This window comes from Alosa alosa, chromosome 18 (assembly GCF_017589495.1).
Source record: "Alosa alosa isolate M-15738 ecotype Scorff River chromosome 18, AALO_Geno_1.1, whole genome shotgun sequence".
NCBI classification, from domain to species: Eukaryota; Metazoa; Chordata; class Actinopteri; order Clupeiformes; family Clupeidae; genus Alosa; species Alosa alosa.
In genome coordinates, this window is record NC_063206.1 from 16,924,483 (window position 1) to 16,943,308 (window position 18,826).

The 18,826-nt window shown below is 42.0% G+C and overlaps 1 protein-coding gene across 1 annotated transcript; it reads left to right on the forward strand.

Annotated features, from left to right (window-relative positions):
- The first annotated feature begins 226 nt into the window (after positions 1-226).
- On the forward strand, positions 227-8,845 carry kcnk1b (potassium channel, subfamily K, member 1b). The gene is made up of 3 exons (XM_048270560.1): positions 227-955; positions 3,344-3,739; positions 6,238-8,845. Exons 1-3 carry the CDS (start codon positions 601-603, stop codon positions 6,504-6,506), a joined length of 1,020 nt encoding a protein of 339 aa, XP_048126517.1. The 5' UTR covers positions 227-600; the 3' UTR covers positions 6,507-8,845.
- Positions 8,846-18,826: the final 9,981 nt, after the last annotated feature.

An 18,826-nucleotide genomic window follows, 5' to 3' on the forward strand; every position in this document is an offset into this window, starting at 1 on the left:
ATTTGCTACTTTGGCCACAATATCTAGACTTATTTTTCTACACCAACGCACAGATATGTTCATATGGTTATGGTTATAATACGTTCAACCCTCAATGGCATAAAATAGAATGGCACACAAAAATGAGGAAAACAGTATTATTAGACATTAGACACCCCATGTGTATGAATTTGTAGGAATGGCAGGAACTGATCTCACAGTCCATGCACATTGCCCCCCAATGGGCTAGGCTAGGCTACAGTAGGCTAGGTTGGCTAAACATTGGCATAGAAGGTTAGGCTACAGTTCGCTTCCTCGCAGCCTACACTCCGCGGTTACCTGGTGGGCAACAGAAGGAACAGACGTCACATAGTCCAGCCTCGCTGCATCTCCTCCGCCACATCATCTGGCTCGCTGCATGACCGTGAAGCGAAAGCGCAAAAGGCTGGGGGTAGGCTACAGAGAAAAGAAACTAAATTCACAGACGCGCGGACATCTATGCTTCGCGGCTTTAGCCAGATATTTACAGTGAATAGCCTACGAATATATTGGAACGACAGAGTCTAGGCATACGATCTAAAGGGAAAATCGACATTTTAATTCGTGTTGGAAACCTTGAAAATGCTCCAGTCTCTCGCAAGCAATTCGTGTGTGCGACTAATTCAAAGCAATAAATCGGCATGGTATTTCTTATTTTTAGTTTTGGGGTACGTTCTATATCTAATTTTCGGTGCCGTTGTGTTTTCATCGGTGGAGTTGCCATATGAGGACCTACGGCGTCAGGAGCTTAGGACCGCCAAAAGGCTATTTCTTCAGGAAAATGAATGTCTGTCTGAAGAGCGGTTGGAAGAGTTTCTGGCCAAAGCACTCGAGGCCAGTAACTACGGAGTGTCTATCCTCAACAACGCATCATCTAACTGGAACTGGGACTTCACCTCCGCTTTGTTTTTTGCGAGCACTGTCCTGACAACGACAGGTGAGCGTCTCAGGACTCATGACGACGGTCTGCACAGGCCCTGTCTGAAAGAATAGCCTATTGTTTTACAGGTTCATGATAGGCTTGGCAAACAGGACAAGCTTACCTTGAGTGTAATAAAATTATAAGACTGTGGGGTCGTTTATGCCATTGTTCTACTTCTGTCTATTTGGTCTTCTGCTTTTGACGTTTTCTGACACATTTAAATAGATGTGTTAGGGCAGGGACTCCACCGTGAAATCATCAATTTTCTGGCACTGTAAGCTTCCTGTTTTCTCTAATAGCCTACTGCTCATTTTACATCTTTATCATAGCCCGAATTACACTGGAAAGATGTACTTTTTTTGGAGCAATATTGACTTGTTTGCCAGGCCTTGTTTTCGTGCTTCGACTCGACTGGTGATACTGGACACCTGCCATTTGTGTTACCCGAGTGTGGTAATCTTGAATGACTGGCCTGGAAAAGCTACACAAACATGTGATAGTAGCTTACCCAGTTTCCATTCTGTTTGAGTTGTGCTATTGTCTTATTGGGATGAAATGCCCTCAGCATTAATTAATATTGTGCCGATGAAAGTAAACAGAACAGAGGGGCGAGATGCAAGGGAAGTCTCTGTGTGTGTGAAAGTTAGACTGTGAAGCCACTGTGTTAGGTGTGGTTGTGATATCTCAATCATAATGATCTGCTAGAAGACCTATATCAGAGAGGTGGCTCTCTATCTCACATTACGCAAAATGCAGGATAACAGTTTGTATTTCTCCACAACAGAAGTATGGGGAACTTTGAACAAGACAGGTGAAGAAAGACCCTTAAACTGCACTGATAACCTTTATTTCCATTGAACCCATTCTGTGTAGGCTACAGTCATGGTGGAGATGGAGAGTGACTTAATTTCAGGAGAATTTGGCTGTATGTGGAGAGGATTCCTTTCACGTCTTGTAATACCATTGGGACAACTAGGCCAATAACGGTTTTACTTTTGCCCCCAACCACATGATTGCTAGATCAGTGTTGTAGCGTACATCCTCTTACCTAAACTATTTAGCCCATTTAGGTTATTTTTTACAGAAGTGAAAAGCCAATTTGCACAGGCTATGTGTTGTCAAGGACAATAGGAAAGGACTCTTAAATGAAGCTTAATTAGCATGCCACACTTACAGTGAATTCACACAACTTGATTCCTATTAGCAAAGAGGTGCTACACATTTAGAGAGGTTACACAGAGTCCTTGATGTATGTCACATAACTGTGTTAGATTTCTTTGTTGCACTGCCTCTAAGAGTAGGCCTAATGCAGTGTAATTTAGGAATGTTTCTTTAGCTGTAATATTCCCTTTTCCTGTAACTTAATCTGTGACTAATCCAAACATTTATGTGCTCTGCATCCGTGACGTTTATATTGGACAATGAAGCAATATCAATATTATAATTAGGGCTGTCAAAATAACTGATTAATTTAGATAAATTAATTTGAGAAAAAATAACTGATTAAAAAAATTAGTGCAGATTAATCGATTCCGTATGACCTTTGACCCCGAGCCGTTCTAGTCAGTAAAATTTAGACTGTAATATGGAGAGAGAAGAAAACGTGCTGCCTGGATCATTGATTGGAACATTTACTTTTAAAAAACGGCCTGATGGTGTTGATAAAAAATAAAGTGATGAAAATAAAGTCCTCTGCAATGAAATGCCTTGTATGTGAAAAAAAAACCTTCTTCCCGAAGCACTTTTGAATTTATTTCCATAGCATATTAGGTCATATCATAGATCATTATGGCATTATTATTTGAACAGTGAAAATAATAATAAAAGAGTTTTTGAACTTTAATGTCACTAATGCTGATTATTCAATGATTCATTAGAATTTAAATATTTAAAATACTTTCACAGCAAAAAATATATATGCGATTAATTTAGATTAATTAATCACAGAGTATGTAATTAATTAGATTATTTTTTTTAATCAATTGACATCCCTAATTATAATATTAATATTGTGTGACCGGTTCTTTTTACCATGGCTCAGTCATGCTTTCTTGCACTAAACCACACCCATCTGTTTAGTGTGGTTACGTGTATAAAGGATAACACCATCATAGCTAACACTAACAGACTAATCTGGTGTAAACAGTGGCAGTGTCAACCAATCACTCGGGTCTTTGGGGAGAGCTGACAGGAAGCAGCCGTTATTCCCTGAGACTTCTGGCTAGACTGTAATAATCCATGAACAACTACTTACTGGAAACAAGTTAGAAATATATGTCATATATCTCTGATTTTTGACACCAAGCTTACTCATTGCTTGGTTTCCTTCCACTCCAGGATGTGCCTCAGGTTGTAAATCAGATGATAACATTTCAGCTTTACTTCCTCTTTTTCCCCATGCAGGTTATGGCCACACTGCTCCCCTCTCAGGTGGAGGCAAGGCCTTCTGTATCATCTACTCTGTCATTGGCATCCCGTTCACTCTCCTCTTCCTCACGGCCGTGGTGCAAAGGATCATGGTCTTCAGCACGCGTCGGCCCATCACGTATGTGCACACCCACTGGGGCCTGTCCAAGCCCCTGGTGGCCATCGTCCATGCCATCCTGCTGGCCATGGTGGCCGTGGCCTGCTTCTTTCTCATCCCGGCGGCCATTTTCTCCGCACTGGAGGAGGACTGGAATTTCTTGGAGTCCTTCTACTTCTGCTTCATCTCGCTTAGCACCATAGGCCTGGGAGACTACGTGCCCGGGGAGGCCTTCAACCAGAGGTTCCGTGAATTCTATAAAGTGGGAATAACTGGTAAGTTTTGGATGTTGATCTTCTGTTGCTGATAGAAGAAGAGAATAGTATAGGCTTGGTTAGGAATGTATATATCTAGCTTCTAGAGCTACTATATAAACTATAAGACTGTTACTGTAGGTAGTGCTTGTTTTATCGTTTCATAGTTCTGTTGTGTCAGTAGTACAATATTAATGTTGCATTAAATGTCACAGGTTGGTAAACATCGTAAATCCAGCAACCCAGCGACCCAACCCAGCAAGTTCTAGTTTGTTGTGTGATAAATGATATGAAATCACGTTTCATTTATATGGTGTTAGTAACAAGGGCATAGCACACTTGTTGTTGTTGATCTTAAGGTTAAATTTCCAGTACTCAGGTTGTATCATTTAGTGAAACACTATCAGCACAAACTCAGTTTCCCATCAGCACAAACAGGTGTGAGATTGACCTGTTTTCTCTAAAGTCTGTTCCTGTAAATTCTGCATTTTCATAAGAACCAGATCAGCCCTGGGCCGAATACAGAATGCTCAGCCAGCCCTGGAAAGAAGCAAGGGGCAGATTTGAGCTTGATGGGGGGTCTTTTCAGTGTTTTCAGTGCGCCATGCCTTCTGTGCACTTGGCCTGTGCATTTGGAATGAGATGGGCGCATTTCTCTTTTTTTGTTTATTTTAATATAGCAGATAAAAGCAGTTTTGAACAGCAGAATAACAATGATTTCCCCCATATTTGTATTCAAGTGGGCCGTTGCAACACTGTTGAATAGGTACAGTACTTACAGTAGGCTACTTCCTGTTTGGGTAACAGCCATGAAAGTGTATTTTTGAGATGGAACTATAGAAGAGAACTGAGATTAAAAGCAGGTTTCACACCATTGTGTTAAAAGGGAAAGCTTTGTTGATGTAAAACCACAACTTTCAAATGTAACAGTAGACCACACAGTTTAGACACTCTTGTTGATCCTGTCTAGCCTGGCTAGCGCCACCACTTCTCAATGAGACGTGGTCTGGGAAACAAACGTTAATTTTCTCGTATTTGAAAAAAATGCCCAGATCCGTTTATTGGGTGCCACGCATGTCTATCAAATGCGTCTGTGCATAGCTCATCATCGTCTTGCTTTCCCCCTTGTTCTGTGATTGGTCCCCTATCTCAGGCGAAAATTTGCTCCATGGTCTCCAGGCTGCCTTAGCAGCGTGAATCAAATCACGCGCAAGGCAGCATGGGAACACCCAGGCTAGATCCTGTCATGAAGGAAACAGCACACAACATATGGTCCATAATGTAGAGAAAATATTGCTTTGCCATAACTTCAATAGTTTGTTTGTTAAGTTCAATGAATGGTCCTGTCAAAATTGGTGTCTGTCAAACATTGTTTCTCAATTTATAGCAAATGTATATCATCCAGTTCATTTTGAACCAAACGGAAAAATGTGGGCTGGGGAAGTGGTTGAGCACTGCTCTCCCATGCCCACATCCACGGCTGAAGTGCCCTTGAGCAAGGCACCTAACCCCTCACTGCTCCCCGAGCGCCACTGTAGCAAGGCAGCTCACTACTCTGGATTAGTGTGTGCTTCACCTCACTGTGTGCTTCACCTCACTGTGTGTTCACTGTGTGCTCTGTGTGTTTCACTAATTCACGGATGGGATAAATGCAGAGACCAAATTCCTTGTATATGCAAGCATACATGGCTTATAGACCTGATTTACATTTACATTTACAATAATATAGTTTTACATACATTTACATTACATTTACATTAACAAATATTGTTTATTATTGATAGGCCCCTATGTGGTGTTTCACACTGGGATTTGACAAATAGGCCTGCACTTTCAACAGATTTTTGGCTGTTGTCATAGCAACAAGCCCAAGCTTCTGCATGCTCTGGTGAGGGAGATTTGGAGAGAATGCAGGAGTGTCTGTGGGCAGAACAGGAACTGCAAAAAAGGCTTCTCTGAGACTCCTCTCTCACTCCCCCTGGTGGTCATGCTTTGAGAAGCAACCGAACAGCGTGGGCTGGTCAATATCAAGGCTGAGTGATAGAACAAAATGGACAGAGAAACAGAGATAGACAAGCCATTTAGCCATTGTGTGTGTGTAGGAGGGATAAGTGCAGATGGTCCATTCTCTCCTCCACACAGAGACCAAGGATGTGAGAACATTTGATTTGGGTCGACCGTTGGAAATGATGTGAAACAAGAGGGATGGGCGCATTTGGCAAGAGATCAGTCGCCGTGGTTTAACCATCCCCTCTCTCTAGCGCACGATGACGCCCTCGTACTGTCTGTTGTGTGTAGTTAGACTTGATATATGGGTCTCAGTCTCCTATGACTCAACCAAGTATTATTTTTTTTCTCTCTCTCTCTCTCTCCTTCCCTCCCACTCTCTCTCTGTCTTTCTGTCATTTCCTTTTCCTCCCTCTCACTCTCTATCTGTCTCTTATTTTGTCTGCTCTGTGTCACTGTTAATCTCTGCCTCCTCTTCCTCCTCCTCCTCTTCCTCCACATTCTCTATCCAGTCTACCTGCTGCTGGGCCTGATCGCCATGTTGGTGGTTCTGGAGACGTTCTGTGAGCTGCAGCAGCTCAAGCAGCTGCGCAAGATGTTCTACCTGAAGAAGGAGAAGCCGCAGGACCGACTCAGCATCCTGGAACACGACCACCTGTCCTTCACCACCGTGGCCGACCACACCACCAACAACGCCAGGCTGCGGGAGGACAAGACCGAGCCCTACGTGGACGTGCCTGACCTTGTCTCGCCAGGCGGAGATGAGCCCATGCTCAGATAAAGAGAGAGCGAGGGAATCTGTGGGGGGTCAAAGTTCAGGTGTGATAACAGAATCACTTGAAAACGGACAAAAAACAAATCACTTGAAAAAAGAAGTGATACTTCAGTCAAAAAGCATCATAGCACAATAGCATCATAGCGCCATGTGTGAATATCTGAGAATATCATAGTGCTGCTGCTGACAAATGCTGGAGAACATTCCGCCAGCGTTAGTTCTTATATTCCCAATGTTCTGATAAGCACTGCTACATACTGTAGAACATCAGTGGGCTGTGCGTCTCTGCGTAACAGCCAGGAACTCTGACTTATGTGATAGTTCTCCAACTCGTGTAGTATAATGTAGTGTAGGCAAAAAGAGAAGTTTATGCTACCGTTGATTCAGTCGTCATCATTGCCGTCAATCTCTGTGCTATAGTGGTGCCTGTTGGTCGAGGAGCCATTCATTGTGTTATGAATATAGCATTACGCAAACCATCTGTGAGGGGTTATTCATAGAAATGCTTCTGACTGTTAGTATTGGTATGGGGACTTAGCAGAGTTAGCAGTTGAGAGTTGAGTCATAAATGAGAAGTACTGTGGGCAAGTTTGACTGATTGCATCAGTCTCATATGTTTACTTACCACTTCCTCTATCAATACAAGACCATGCAGTTCCCATGTACTTGCATGTTCAACATTACTGAAATCATGAAATATTTGAAAAGTGAGTGGTATCATTTCAGAGAAACCAGGCTATTGTTCTTGCTGCCCTGTAGTAAAGTTCTTCTGACAGTTTTAGTGTGAAATCTCTAAAGTGCATCAAGGCAGTCATTAGTTGTGATCCTATGATAAATTAGAATTATCAATAAATCAACGCCCATGTACAAGACATTTTTAACATTTGAAAATCATGGGCGATGATTTTCAGATGTAATTATGTATTAGTGATACTATTGTTGATCATCAACAGTATCATAAGACGAGTTTAGCTTCAGGATTTTAAAAGTATTTTAATAGGTTATTAGCCATTTGTATGAATAACCCCAAGTATATACTTGACATTCTGCTTCAGGGAAGTTTAGAAAGGGACATTGAGTGTGTACCTGATCATTCCAAACAGGAAGCAGCTAGATAGTTTTACCATTCTGTAATATTCTTGCATTATTTTTTTATTTTTTTTCATGTTTTGTAAAAGTGTTTATCAGGATCTCATCCACTGTGTTTAAAGGCATCTAGCAACGACAGATGTGAGTTGGAAGAGGGCTGGTCCCAGAAGGCTTCGATGAAACGATTACCATCAGGTTTTAGGTACCCTCCATCTGACTTGGTAGGCTTCAACCCATTTTCAGGGATCTTGTTTGGTTGTCTAACATATTGTGAAAAAGAAATACTCTTAAATTATAATGAGTTTTGAATGGATATACTGTATTTCTACTTGAACTGAAAATAGAAACAGGAAGGAACAAAGGGAAGTTCAATTCAGTAGGATATAATTGAGGGAACTAATAAAGAAAAACATTCAGCTTAAAGTGGAAGTTCAGTTTTTTTTTAACCTACGGTCTATTTGAACTGGTAGTTTTGAGTAAGACTGCATAATGCAGTTACATTTACAATATTATTTAAGCACGACCCTACATTTAACATATAATTGGCTTGAAATCATGGTTGAAATATGTGCAAATATGAGTGTATATTTTTCAGAAAGGGGAATGTTTAAAAATGTGTATTTGTACAATGAAGACTTGACAAGGTACCATTTTTTTGGATCACTTGAATTCTCAAAGAACATTTAGGGCTGAATAACATGGATTTAAAATGCTGTCTTTGTTCGTGCAGAACACTCTTTGGTTAAGCATATCTGAGGTGCACTGTTCTTTTTGCAATGCGCTTCAGAAAGAAAGGACTGGAATGTTGGATGAAGGCTAATTGTATTTGTATGTCTGAAAGCCACATTCAGTCCTGTCATCATGAGGAATAGAGCTTGTATTGTGACATACTGTATTTATTGTTTATAAAAATGTAAAATCTTTACCTTCTCCGTCTTTTGTGTTCAGCTGAGAAAGAAAAGCTCTGACAAGCAAAGAATAGGTTTTGTTTGAGCAAAGCTAGTTACATTTAACCCTCTGTTTGCTGCATTAGCGTCTTGTGAACTCATTGACCTGATCTGTATCCGCATCAGTACAAAAGTACTTAACTGCCCATGGAATCATTTGTGTACCTACCTGAACCAATTTACATGTAGATTAGGACACTCATGTATTACCGCCGATGCAGTACAGGCATCAGCGGTGGACAGGCAAATACAGCGGTTTGTGTGCTTTTGCCATTGTTTGCTCTAAAAATAAATACGGATCTCTCACCATCTACCTGTTTTTTCTTTCTTTTTGAAAATGGACAGAAAACCTATGTATGTGAGCTACCCAACACAGTGACTGCTGGAGTATGATATTTGGAAATGTACTCCCTCCCATCATGTCACCATGCAGCGCAACCTTTGAAGAGAAGGGCACACCTGTTGACAGGGGCGCTGCTACTTGTAGAAGATTTGGGCCCTGTGACAGACAATAATTCTGGGCCCCCCGATAATATATAGTATTATCAGGGGGGCTCTCTGGGGACCCCCTGTCAGTGCTGGGCCCTTAGAATCAGAGTCCTAACCCCCTGCCTGTTGATTGGCACTGAGGCCACCTATTGAGGAAGCTGCCTTAAGCAAACATAGCTGCTGTCACTTGTGTAGAGCAAGGAGTGAGACATGCTAAGAAAGTGAGAGGGAGAGAGAGAGAGACAGAGAGAGAGGGAGAGAGAGAGAGAGAGAGGGAGAGACTGATGCAGAGGGAGAATTCATTGGTCTTAATGCTCATTGGACACAGGGCATGCAAAGGAATAACCTGACTCTCGCCAGATGAATTTCGTTCCGGCTAGCTCCACTCATCCATCTGGGATCGATCCATTGGAGAGGTGTTTCAGAAGGCTGGGCCTTATTAAAAATCCTTGCATATGATTGGATAAGCCACTTGTCCGTCATCTATTGACGTGCTACTTCAACCACTCACATCGAAGCTAACCCGTGACGCTGAGAACAGTCTCACAGTCGCTTCTACGCTACGTCACATCTATGAAACTCCCGCCCTGCGTCCTGATTGGCTCTACCATAAAATCTGGTGCCGAAATCACCATCAGCGATCCCAGATGGATGTGAGTGGAGGTAGGCGGAGCTAGAAGGAACAAAATTCATCTGGCGAGAGTCAGGTTAGCAAAGGAAAGCAATGAATATGAAATGATGAAGGGGCTCTTTGGACCTATTTAAGCACATCAAATATAACCAGAGAAACTAGGATAGATACTTGAAGATAGGAGAAAAAAATAGAAGATGAGCTATGAATAAACGATGAATTGCAAAGAGTTCAAAGGAGACACAGGATGAGCAAAGCCATGGTGAGAAGGAACAGGAGGAGCAGTGCTTTGATCTCCCAAGCGTTGAAGCATCACCTTTCATAACCAGCAACAACTCAGTGGTCTTTGAACAATCTCTCTCTCTCTCTCTCTCTCTCTCTCTCTCTCTCTCTCTTCAAAGACACAACACACAATAGAATGTGTGGTTACTGATACATTCATTTTCTTCTGTACTAGCTTTTGGAGTGCACTCATAAACATGCACAAAAAGCTTTAAGCCCCTCATATTTAAGATGCTCAAGGCCATTTTGGAAAAGAATACAGAAAGTGTTGTCATTTAGCACTTGAATGTCCCCATATCACTGAACTGAGTTTATTAGCTGCTGCTCTGCTGCCACTGTTGGACACAGGCCCTTGGTGGTTGCCCGAGGATATAGCCCACATTTAGTGCCATCTATTTGCGCCCAAGACTTCCCTGGTTGTTGGTCATTGCTTTAATTAAGGGACTGCTCTTTCCTCTGAGTCATTTTTAATTTCCATAATTTCCACTTTTGCAGGCTCGGAAGTTCGGTCTGGACTTGTTCTGTTGTGGAGCAACTACAGTATATGCCCGAACCAGAGCTGTTTGGAGTCATGGTTCGGACCAGAACTCCTGAACGGTTTTGTTCAGAGCTGAAAATGCAACTGTGTTTGACAGAGAGCAGATGTAGGTTCCTAGTGACAAAATATTAACTCTCAGTATGGTACGATGTCTTTGTCATTTTGGCATTTAAATAAAAAGTGTTTAATTCTTCCCGGTTCTTCCTAGGGTTAGATTTCTCTATCACGTCTGTTACAAGATATTGACACCGCAATAACCAGAAAACAATGTTAAGGCATTTCTGGAGAAGAAGGCCTTTATGGAGAAGAAGAACCCCTGAATCGGTTGGAACACGCACCATAATCACATCCCAGTGGAGCAGTATCAGACTATGACAATGTCAGGCTAACTGCTAGTGCATCCTCTGTCATCAGTAGGTCCATTTGGAAGATAGTTAACATTTCAGCTGTTTTTTGCTGTGTGGAAGTGTGCCTGTATCATTTTAAACACACACACAAACACACACACACACACACACACAAGTAGGGAAAGAGGACACGAGCGCAGACTAGAATCTGTAACGGTGGTAGTGAGGTTGGGGGTGTTGGACTGGGGGAGAGGGTGGGGGTTGTTGCAGGGGGGAGTTAGATGGATGGGTTGTGTTTTCAGTGCTGGCAGGCTTTGTGCTCCCGCCCTGACAGTATCGGCTCAGTGGCGTTATTTCTTGTGACATGCAGACGCCTCGCCTTACCCGAGCGGCCAAGCCTTCTCGATTAGATGGCGTCTTATCGGGCATAAATAAGTAGCTGCCAGCGTAGAGAGACTAGCAGCTGCGGGCAAATTTTCCAAGAGCAATTCGGTTTTCAGTGATGTCTGTGTTGATGTTGTTTTTTTTTTTTCTCTCTCCTCTTTTTTGGAAGATGGAGTTTACGAGACACCGTTTCTCTCCTCAGGCTACGTGAAGTCAGCTGGGCCTGTCACAGCCTTACCCACTGGAGAGCTCCGCCGTCAAATGTCACCCACTTCCATGACTTCATCCGTTTTTGCTCCTCCTGAAATAGACAGCGGGATAAGCATTGCATCAGACATTTTGTCATTACACAAAAGTGAAACATCCCCTCCAGCAGAGAAAGCCACTTTCTGAAGTTTTTGCCCCGGGCTGAATATTTACTTACGTGTGCTGTGTGCTGCTGGCTACTGGCTGTGTATAGTGCTCACTTTCTCTCTCTGTCTGCCGGAATATCCCTCTTTTTCAGGCATCCCATTCTTAACTTTCAAATACAATTTTATTTAGAATCTTTTTGTAATTGACTAATCACTAAATTATTTCATATTTCAAATTATGTATCAACCAGCAACAGGGATGTCTTTTCCTCTTCCACAGAATACAGCCTGGTTGCTATGACCGTAAAAACAGCAACCCTATATGATAACCCTTAAAGCTCAGACACTATGGACGTCCTGCTTTTCCAACCTGGCCTGGGAACAAACACACATGCACACTCGCACACACACATGCTCATTACACAACTTGCCAGTCACATAGTCACTGAAGTGGAACAGCAGCATGCTCCCAAGCTTTACTCGCAAGGGAGACATGGCGGCACAAACCATGGCATAATAAATATTTTCATTTGATCTTCCGCAGGCCCCTCTGTTCAGCAATGTTTTACCGTAGGCAGGTACCCTCAGATAAAAAGCGGGTCAGATGAAAGAGACCAATGCACAATTGATATCAATACTGAATATGATGAATGAATAATTCCTTTATAATATGAAAGGGTATTAAATATGCTCTACCGTGCCATCACACAAGGCATCTATGTTGAGGAGTCCTGTAAGTGAACCAACTCTAGTTGTATTTAACAAAGCTGATACCTATGTATGATTTGATCTTTTTTGACTCATTCCCTCTATGATGCAACTACAGCTATATGGAAGAGGGCTTCTGTTACCATAAGAATGCAGGTAGATCCCAGCTTTTATAAAAATAGCTTTTTGGCCTTAGGGAACTGGACACTCTTTTTTTCCTTTGAAAACTCTGTTGGAGAATAAGTGACACTAACAGATGCCACCGGGTATAGCAAGCACGCTATGGCTGTGTGTGTGTGTGGGGGGGGGGGGGTGGGGGAGGGTTGCTAAGGTTTCAGCATGCTTGGATCTAATCTTAAACACCTCCCCCCGCACACACACTTCAAAATAAAAGAGAGAAACCAAATGAACCATCCCTGTGGATGCTGTTAAACATTCATGAGCTGGGCACCTCGAGGGGGAGGGGAGGGGTGGGGTTGGGGCTCTTCTGTACATCGGGGTCAGGCGCTCGGTGACATGCCCAGCCAGACCTACCCACGCACATACCCCCGCGTCCACCCAGCTACTCTAATAAGGGCCTGCCCAGACAGAAGGTGGGTGCTTTTGTGTGTGTGTGTGTGTGTGTGTGTGTGTGTGTGTGTGTGTGTGTGTGTGTGTGTGTGTGTGTGTATGTGTGCGCGTGCGTGTGCGTGTGCACTTGGGCAGAAAGGATTGTGGGATGGTGGCAGACCTCAGACCAAAACCCCTGTTAGACATCTGAAGGGTTAGACACTAGACTGTGGCACATAGACTGTCATCACACAGCCATCTGAGAAGAGAAACATTAGAAACAGCACAAACTCACACTAACCTTTAATAGAGACCTTTAATTTAAAGCTGCAGTAGGCAAGATTTTTTTGATCATGTTCACTAAAACCAACACTATGCTCCGGCAGAACAACATAAATCAGCCGGTTTTAGAAAAAAACCCGCACTTCTACCTCCACCTAGAGCCTGTTATTTGTTTTGCAAAATTCCACAGCTCCCGGCTCTTCTGGTCCAATCAGAGCAGGACTGTCTGAGATCTGACTGTCAATCACAGCCTGGTGCAGTCTGGTGCGCACTGACGAGCACAAACGTGATGAGGGAATGCTCGGTGGTAGTGGGGGAGGGGCATTAGAGTTGTAAACATTAAACATTTTGGCTAAGTCCCCTCAATCTGTCAGACTTGCCTACTGCAGCTTTAATAAACGAATGAGTGTGCTGTCTAACAGGGTTGTACAAAATTCAAATTGGAATTCTGCTTCCTGTTAGCTACCTCAATTGAAATGCAAGTGAAATTCAAGAATTGAATTGGAATTTAAGAGCCAGTTTCAATTAAATTCTGGAATTTTGCACACCTCTGCTGTCTATACCTCTGGGAGTTCCATAAATCAACTAATATGTGGGATAACTAGGTTTATACATAGTCTTGTCTGTTGATGTCTGATTCCACTGGACTGGATTTTCTACAGTATCTCTTAAATAGCCAATGTAGATGTAAACAAACATAACAAATCTGTTATATCCGATGATAATTAAAAAAAAAAGTGAACCACAATGAAATGTCAGGGTCACGCAGCAGCCAGCTGGAAGAGAAAGTTGGCTACATACCAACGTGTATGATGTATGCATGTAGATCAAAACAGCACAAGCACACAGACACATGCAAGCAACACAACAGTATCACTGTCAAAGGAAAACAACCACACTTTCTGTGCACCAATATTCTCTCTCTCTCTCTCTCACACACACACACACACACACACACACACACACGCACACACACACACACACACGCACACATACACAACCAAACACACACACACACACACACACACACACACACACACACACACACACACACACAATCAAAAACACACACCAAGCCTTCCAATGACAGAAGCCAGTATCTGCATATTCAGAGTGAGCTCCGAGAAGCTCCCTGAACAGAAAATGTCATGTAATACTCTGCGGGGCTTTGAGCAGTGCCACACACACAACCAATTATCTGCCGTTCACCGGGCACATCAGCATATGGGTACGCTATGCAAAGCAGCAGTTTGACATTCAACTAGGTCTGACTAGTTGTCACCGCTAAAAGCCACGGCCACCCATTACTGTAGCTGCACACCTTTGCCAGATCAAATGGGAATTGGTACAAAAACAGAAACGAAACAGAACATTTTACAGTTTTTTACAATTGTTTACACACGTTTTCAAAACTCTGTGTCTATTTTTCAAAACTCCACACACAAAACCCACAATTGCTCACACAAAATGCAAAATGCCTCAAATCTCCAGCAAAATGACACACAACATTCAAAATGTCAAAAACACATCTTTAAAGGTGCCATGTGTAATGTCCGCCAAAAAATCAATTCATACTCCTCATTCCATAAAAGATGGGGGTAGTATACCTCCAGAAAGTGAGTTGGTCTACCCTAGAGTAACAACCGAGACACGTGTATTGCCGTTTGGCTGGTGGTTATGTTGCCCGCATTCCGCCTCCCATGGCCGAAACTGGTATTATGACACCTGTCGGGCTGTGGCTAGTAATTTAGCATGCTAATTCAGGTTGATATCTCTGCAGCACTATACCTTGTCATTTTTTAAATGACATCATCGCCCTAATTTCTTCTCATTCTTTTGATGAGTGTAGCTCATTTTTTGGATATTTTTACCTCAATTCTTACACATGGCACCTTTAAAGCAAACATTAGCCTCACATTACAAACACTTTTGTCATAATATGACATTTTGGATACATCATGTACACACTGTTGCTCAAAACCTAAAGCTCTTCTGTCTTAGGCTTTCTATATGTATTTCCATACAAGAGTGAAAGTTACGGTAATAATTTGCTGTTGCGAATACAGTATTTTACAGCTAACAAGAAAAAAAGCAAAGAAGAATACAGTGACCACCAGATATACATGGAGTTTTGAAAACACTAATTTTGTTTTTTTCCAAAGACAAGTGTGTGTGTGTGTGTGTGTGTATTTGTCTTTTTACTCTATTTTTGTTTGTCCCCATGTTACAGTACCATTAGCTCAATACATTTTTCTGTGCCTCCAGAAATGCATTAGGAACGCTTAGGATTGTTTGTTTCTGCAGTTGAGCAACCCCCCCCCCCCCCACACACACACACACACACACACACTTGTGCAAAGCAAAGCAAAGCAATTTGATAGTATGGAGTCATTTCCGTCTTACACTGTAGGCAAAATCAGTGTTTTCAAAACTCCATGTACATCTGGTGGTCACTGTATTCTGCTTTGCTTTTTTTCTTGTTAGCTGTAAAATACTGTATTCGCAACAGCAAATTATTTGTGAAGAATCACTATTTTTGGTTTCAATATTGCTTGCATTTTTACTGTGTATTTTTAACTTCTCTTTGTTGATACCATAACTTTCACTGTTGAATGGAAATACATAGGCTATAGAAAGCCTAAGACAGAAGAGCTTTAGGTTTTGAGCAACAGTGTGTACATGATGTATCCAAAATGTCATATTATGACAAAAGTGTTTGTAATGTGAGGCGAATGTTTGGTTTAAAGATGTGTTTGCGACATTTTGATGGAGATTTTAGGCATTTTGCATTTTGTGTGAGCAGTTGTGGGTTTTGTGTGTGGAGTTTTGAAAAATAGACACAGAGTTTTGAAAACGTGTGTAAACAGTTGTAAAAAACTAATATACTAGATGCTGAGAAAGTACCAGTATCATCAGTTTATTTTTAAACTGTAAATATACAGAAAGCCCAACATACTATTGTACTATAACATAGTTCCTTTTTATTATTATTTTCATGTAATTTGAGTCAAAGTGATCCTTTGACAGAGAGGATGTTCCTCCTTGTAATCATGACCCACATCACAAAGTCCCAAAATAGCTAGAGTTGAAACAGGGAATATGCGAGGTCGTCAAGACCCTATCTCTTATTAAAGTCAGCTGAAGATGATGGCGATAAAAAAAACCCTTGAGGTTAGAGATAATGATAGAGATATTAAAGAGAAGCAACCAGCTGGACTCACTGCCTCTAAGCTCACCAATGGGAAGGTTACTATAAATGCAAGGAGAGCCAGATTAAACCAATGCAGAGAGCTATGGCTATGGGTATGAAAATAAAAAATAACTTGCATTTCTGGCATATGCAGCATCCTGATAAAAGAGACTGTAAGAATGCATATTATTTCTGCTGTGCGCATACTTAAATGTTTGTCTTTCTCTAGCAGCCTTCTGCTTAACATTCCTGTGTTGCACAGTGGTACAGCTACAGTAGGACTTCATCAGAGGACTGTTCCAGACACACTACTGCTGGGGACGCCCCACACACACACACATATCCTCAGATAGCACTGATTCGCCCCAAACTGTGTTACACCAATAAAAATGTCATTCTCATGTTGGTGCAGAGGGAAATAAGCAGAGGGAAATATATACCTTGATGCCATGGTCACAGGCAAGCCATTTTCTCATTGGGTTAGAGTTTCACAGTCAGAGCAGGTCTACTGCAGTGTTCCCAAGTCGTACGCCTTATTATTGATACTGCTGGAGCATGCGGGATTTGAAACATGCTTTTAAATAATGACACAGTTGACGCTGGAGGAATTATTAAAGTTATGAAAGCAAGCACTTTTATTGCCATGGACATCTTTGTTTACAATTAAGCTCGACCACTAGTTGATGCAAGCACTAGGCCGTAGAAGACAATATATAAGGTGGATAAGCTTGAATTAATTGGGTCTTACAAACAATGGAATTGTGTTGGTTTGTTACATTCCTCTATTATTCCTATTAAGTTCAGCCTGACATTTAATTATAATGACATAGGCACTCTGAAACCTAAACCTGAATACCATTCCAAGATGACATAGATTCACACAATGCTTCCAAAGAAGGGGGAGTTGTCTAGACATGATATCATGCTGCACACACACACACACACACACACAAAACAGATGTGGTAGAGCAATGGTAACTGACAATTAGTAACTGACAATTAGTCTGACAATTAGTAAGCCTTGGTTTGATTCCCGAACCAGCCATTGTGAGTCCAGTCAACTTGAACTTAAACTATATCAAATAGGAGTACAGAATGTTGATGCTGTCTGGTCCATTCTGCATGGCCCCACGTTCTTACATAGTATATCAAGACCCTCAGTATGACTACAAATGTTACATCCAAGGCCTGTCTATATTTCCTCTTTATAATTTCATTGATATTGATATATATTGTCTATATATTGTCTCTATGTACATGAGAGAGGGTGCACTGTGTATGTGCAATTATGACGTTTTAAAAGTAACTCCTGTAGCCCCCTGTGTGTGTGCTCTCAAAGCTCCTCAGAGATAAATGTCAGAGATGATTACCAAGAGCCCAATTAAAGCTTTGGCTGTGGTGACAATCCAAAGGGGCTGCTTCCACACTGCCTTGCACTGCCCTTAATATAGGAATAGGCTAGAACATCGTGGAGCATAAAGCAACAAACACATTATTAGGCAATACATCCAGAGGTGCATTAGTGGGGTATTGCTTTGGGATTTGATTTGAACACAGTGAAATGTGATCTGTAAGCCCTGGGTGGTTTGCTCTGATCTGAAAACAAGACCTGATAGTCAGCGATGTGATATGAATGCTCTCGCGATGTGAGGTCTTGATACAGTTACAGATTACAGTTTTCAATCAGGCACATCTTATTTTCACCGCTCTGCTTCGTAAACAAGCAATGGTGTAAGTGAACAAACAATACTCACAGTGGCCGACTCCACAGTGAAGTGTGATTGAAAGCCACAACACTGTGGCATCTACTGATTAGAACCTGTCTAATCAAATTCCTTTCTGACCCAACTGATCTTTCACTGTGTCCAAAACAAGGCTTGCAGAGAAAATGCAGACCCAACTTTATATACAATTAAAAGAGATTTTGAAAAAAAAAGTCAGTCACCAGAGACAGGTCCCTGGTGACCATCTGAACCAGAAAGGGTTTAATTGGAATTCATGGCTCGCTGAAGGCAGTAGTGGTATGATGCAGTGTTTGGAGGCCCTCGGCTGTGCCCTGGGAGCTGTGATTGCCTGTGTGTGTGTGTGTGTGTGTGTGTGTGTGTGTGTGTGTGTGTGTGTGTGTGTGTGTGTGTGTGTGTGTGTGTGTACTGGGGGTGAACCAGTGTCTTCAGTGTGGCTGTAGTTGGGGTAGGCGAGCCGGGGGCATAAACACTCTGTGGTGGGGCTTCACACACACACACACACACACACACACAATTTATTTCTTAAGAAGAGGGCAGGGAGTGTGAGAGAAAAGGGAAGGGTAAGAAACAAAGTTACCTAAAGCTGTCTGTTCAGGTTAAGTTCTAATTCATGTCCTTAACTGTACAGCCCCTGTCAGTTTTGCAAAAGGTCTATTCACTGTATTAATTTTAATGGCAAATGTCCCAATCATTTAGAATTATGAAATAATTTGCAGCAGTAGAATTGGGGACACTGTGTTCTCTTGCAAAAAAAAAAAAAAAAAAACAGACTTTTGCCTGCATGAATTAGAG

What these genes read in the sequence shown, in the direction of transcription:
- kcnk1b (XM_048270560.1), top strand. Translation starts at nt 601, where the DNA reads ATGCTCCAGTCTCTCGCAAGCAATTCGTGTGTGCGACTAATTCAAAGC. An exon ending in CACTGTCCTGACAACGACAG is followed by an intron (nt 956 to 3,343) that starts GTGAGCGTCTCA and finishes TTCCCCATGCAG; the next exon opens with GTTATGGCCACACTGCTCCC. An exon ending in CTATAAAGTGGGAATAACTG is followed by an intron (nt 3,740 to 6,237) that starts GTAAGTTTTGGA and finishes TTCTCTATCCAG; the next exon opens with TCTACCTGCTGCTGGGCCTG.